Source organism: Amphiura filiformis, unplaced genomic scaffold (assembly GCF_039555335.1).
Source record: "Amphiura filiformis unplaced genomic scaffold, Afil_fr2py scaffold_28, whole genome shotgun sequence".
In the NCBI taxonomy this organism is placed as follows: Eukaryota; Metazoa; Echinodermata; class Ophiuroidea; order Amphilepidida; family Amphiuridae; genus Amphiura; species Amphiura filiformis.
Window position 1 is genome coordinate 368,971 of NW_027305492.1, and position 4,924 is coordinate 373,894.

The following is a 4,924-nucleotide window of genomic DNA, read 5'->3' on the forward strand; positions in this document are numbered from 1 at the left end:
TATTGGCTACATAAACTGGTTAAAATGTACTTCTTTTTTGAAGCACGAAGACCATCACACACATGTGGAGTTTACAATCTCCCATGACATTCTGTAAAGTCCCAACTCCAGCCGCCAGCTGTTATACAGTACACCAGAAAACCCAAAATCTATTAATAGACCATTCTGTCACATTTACTTCCTGGGGACTTTCCAAAATCATGACCATTTCACAATCTGTTATAAGGTATTCCCCTGGTGTTGCAACTATGCACAGAATATTGAGTAATATGGAAAATCCCCTATGGTATTAATAACTCTGATTCAGTTTGTTTTGATCATCTGATGAATGAAAGGGAATTCCCCTAGAACATGCCATAACACACAAACAGTGCAGGGGGTTTCCCATCTCATGAAATACTTTCAGCTTGTAAACAAAGTTAAATAATTAAATTAAATTACTCAGGGCACATCACATCTATCCCTCTCGCACGTATACAACCCTACATACCACCACCATACCACCACGGCCTCAAAAAGGTCATATGTATTTGTTTTTCTTTATTAAAATCAAATGAATTCGACCACTTATAATATTTACCATGTCCATTTGCCTATGACATAAAAATACAAATTATCCGGTGGATTTTTTTTAAAAATCTTTATCAGAGACATAAATATAATATAATTATATAATAATATAACATAAATGATATTTTTACAGGTGTTCAACCCCAGCTTGTTAAATGTCAAATGTTTTTCGATGCCACTATCACAATGATATAATTTCATTTTTAATGGTTTTCATTGTTGCTACTTCAAGGTATCCAAATGTAGAGCCCGAGTCCATCCCACGCACAGTGGCGGCGCTACGGATGGGGGAGGGGGTGCAAGGGGCTTGCATTTGCCCAAATATATTTCCTCCCCCTTCAGTTACCCCCCCCCCCACACACACACACACACACACACACTTTTGAGGCTTAACCCCAAACATTCGTAAATGTCCACTTTTGCGGCAACTTTGCGCATGTCGATTTTTCCCCACCCCTGAAATTCACTTTGCCCCCCAAAAAAACCTCCCCGAAAAGAATCCTGGTGCCGTCACTGTCCACGCATACACGGTCATCATTATTTTCCTGATCATGGAAATTATTAGATTATTACCATTCTCATTAAAACGTTATAACATTACACTTACGGTAGGTATACATTGTGTAACACGAATTCCATGAACCCCATTGTCCTGAAAAAAGGAAACAGACACGAAAAGTGGGGTGAATAGAGATTATCGCTGGACAAGTAAACAAGGCTATCCATCAGTCGTCCAGAACACGTACAATTGAACTTTATAATCAACGAGAAGAAGACTGCCGGTTAAGTATCAATCATATTTACTTAAAGATTCATATTGTTAACTTCAACAATCAGTGTGTTATTTTTGTGCATTGTGTGAGAACAGGAAAAGGTAAATTTGGCCTTGAGTCATTACGGCTCGTAATAATTTGTACATTTTTGACTTTGCAGCTTGGCATTTTTCAGTGACTGATTTTTAGTGGTTATTTAATCTATACCTGCACATAAGTGCTCCAATCTCGGGTTAAATACCAAATCTCGAGTTTAAAAGCTCGCTGATACATTCATGATCTAGGCCGGGATTAATTAAGCCAAGCAGGCTCAATGATACACACAATATTCACGATTAAGACCCTGAAATGAAATAGAAATTGTCTGGTATTTTGCTACGGTAAGTAAAAACTAATATAATTGTATAATGTTGTAAAATAAACCCAAAACCTTACAATATTATAGCTTTAATTGAGTAATTCTAGTCTGGAAACAAAATGACATGTTATTTATGAACTATTGCTCACAACTTATGTAATTTAGCAAATAATGTTATTATCATGTTCTATCCCTCTCACACATATACATCCCCACATACCACCATCATATCATAGACACATCCCCACCACGGCCTCAAAAATGTCGTATGTGTTTGTTCTTCTTTATGAAAATATGTCTGTGACATTATTAATCTTATTTATCCGGTGACATTAGTTTTATCTACATCAGAGATATAAATAAACATTTACTCACTGCCTCCAGTCCCGCCTTCAGTGTGAACTTGGTATTTTGCAACGAATCCATATGACTGATAGAAGCCAAATCCGTAGACGAGAACTAGGAATGATGCTGATGGATGCGTTACAGAATGGAAACCAGAGTTAACTGAAGAACGAAGAATGCAAAACTCACCATCAGATGTTTGCAACAAGTTGGTGTTATTCAGTGGCAGGCCATCCAGGTTAAACAAGGTTATGCTATCGCATTCTGGTGTTATTATTGAAATATAGTGTTGCTGTTGTTGATCGTTTAAGGTTTCACTCGGGAACGTCACGTCTCTCGAGAACTTCTCCGTTGATGGAATTACGACCATAAATGGATCACCAACACTATCTGAATCAAATCCCTTCGCGTATTGAACAATCATGACAGGTTTGTCTGCCATTATTATTAATACCTCGTCTGACATTTCAAAGTCGCCTTCATAAAACTCTCCACTTGATAGAGAAATGTTTTCACCAGATAATGACACATTTGTTGTACCAGGTGATGCACTTACCACGCGGTATATAAAACCCGAAGTACGTCCAAGGAAGGGAGCGAGTATGTAGTGATGTCCTAATAGGGTCAAGGGAGGGAGATGTTCCATAAGATAATCACAACCGTCTAAGTTGACTGGTACATTGGCACATTGATGCCCTGACAGTACTGATACTGGTTTGTCGGTGTTTATTGACACTCCAGTAACGTCCGTAAGATTTGCATGATCAGAGACGAATTGATAGGATTCATACTGGTGCAAGGTCATCGATACTTCTATCTGTCCTTTAATATACACCGTTGTGTGTTCTTCAATTGCTGTGACTACAAACTCCGAATAGTTGGAATAAAATGACGTATTATATCCTGCAGTAATATAGTCCGTGCCCAAGGATGTGGTTGGAAGGATAAACCACCCATCGAGACTCAAATCGCCAACATAATAGCCATGAATAACTATGTTATCAGTTGCGACGACAATCACGGTCTTATTTGTTTCTTTGACGCTGTACGAATCTGTTATACCAGCTTCCACAGGAAGGTCGATTGTGGCACTCTGATTTTGTGTTACGTTAGTAGAATGGAAATATCCTATACCAGGAACCGACACCGTCACCATTACTGGATCCTTCACTTGAGTTGTGATAAATACGCGGGGAGTTCCAGCAAAAGAAATGTACGGGAAGGTGAATACAAATTTCGTCCAGAGAGAATCGTCATTCCCGTTAGCGCCTGAAAAATTCAAATAATAATAATAATAATGATAATAATAATAATAATAATAATAATAATAAAACAACATGATTTTTGCCTAAATGTTGTCGTTTTTCAACATCAAAATTACTTTGAATGATAAGATTAATAATTGTCATTAAAATTTGTAATTTTACACCAAAAAGTGATCCATAGCTTACGAAATACTGGAATTGCATTGTAGAAAAAGTAAAATTTTAACTCCCCTGACCAGCGCTTTCGCGAGTAAGTATAGGTTTTTAAATTCGGTGGAAAATTTTGAATAAGAATTTTAGAACCAGAAGGGTAATTAAATCGATACCAGCTAAGAGAAGAGATAACGAGATGGCAGGAAGCCTATTTTTCCAGGGATGAACTTCTAAATATTAATATATTAAAGGAAATGAGTCACCGAAACCGATTTACATTTCCATAGGTCTTGTGGTTCTTGATTTAATTAACCACGCATACGGGGTAGAAATGACATCCATTTTATCAAGTATTGGGATCTCCTTTATAGAACCCACACCACACTTCAAACATGTGCGCAACCACCGCTAGGTAATGCTCTCCGTCGACCCGAGGGAGGATGGTTAGAGCAACAGTTATTGTCTGCTAAAGTTCTGGACGCCTGTGTGTTTTGTTAGGAAAGGGTACCATGCTCAAATTAAAAAAAAAACATTGAACAGTCTTTATTTGATATGTTTTTATAACAGTGGACGTTCCCATATTGTTTTTCATTTGACAGGGAGGGGAATGCCATACTTGTTGTACCCGTACCCGTACTTGTACCCATGGCTTTAGACCCGTACCCGTACCCGTACTCATGCCCTATTTCGACTTCGGAACCGTACCCGTACTTATGGACTGCGATCTGTACCCGTACCCGTACTCATGGCCTGGGACCTGCACCCGAACTTGTACTCATGGTCCTGGTACCATGTACTGAATGGTACCCGTACCCATGGGTACGGGTACCATTCAGTACATGGCTACACAAATGCAGGAAAGTGAGAATAGAATACTCTCACTTCCCAGATGCATGTTAACTCCACTCATGAATCCCACTGTGAGTCCCCTGATCATAATCAAAACAAATAGGTTACATCATGGATGGGGTTGGGTGGGGAGTAACCATTTGGAACTGGGTTTGGAAGATACCTTCCCCAAATTAACAGTATTGCGAACCACCAGCATCCATAGTTCGATGTAGAGAGTCTTTCCTATTCAGAGGAAATATTGCAATTACACACCTTATTGCCTTTTAACAATAACCAATGACATTAGCACAAATACACTTCAGGACCATTGATTCCTGAAAAGTGTAAACCCAAAGTCATGAAAGTGCATGATATGCTTGTATTAGGGTTCCAATAGCTACACAGAACAATAGGCACAGTGTCGACAAAATCAATCTCGAGACCTGTAGTGCACACGCAATGTCCAAAGGACCTTGACAATTCGGGAAAAACGCAAAGTTCTAATTCCCACAAAAATTAATTAACATAGCTGTCAATGTAGATGTAGCAAGTTCAAACATTCATTCAACTATCGGCAAAATTGCAGCTCAGTCGGACACCTTTGAGCCAGAACAAGATGCGATGGCTTA

The 4,924-nt window shown here is 38.7% G+C and overlaps 1 protein-coding gene across 1 annotated transcript; it reads right to left on the reverse strand.

Annotated features, from left to right (window-relative positions):
• Positions 1-2,068: 2,068 nt before the first annotated feature.
• LOC140143774 (IgGFc-binding protein-like) lies at positions 2,069-3,202 on the reverse strand. The gene has a single exon (XM_072165587.1). It carries the CDS (start codon positions 3,200-3,202, stop codon positions 2,069-2,071), a length of 1,134 nt encoding a protein of 377 aa, XP_072021688.1.
• Positions 3,203-4,924: the final 1,722 nt, after the last annotated feature.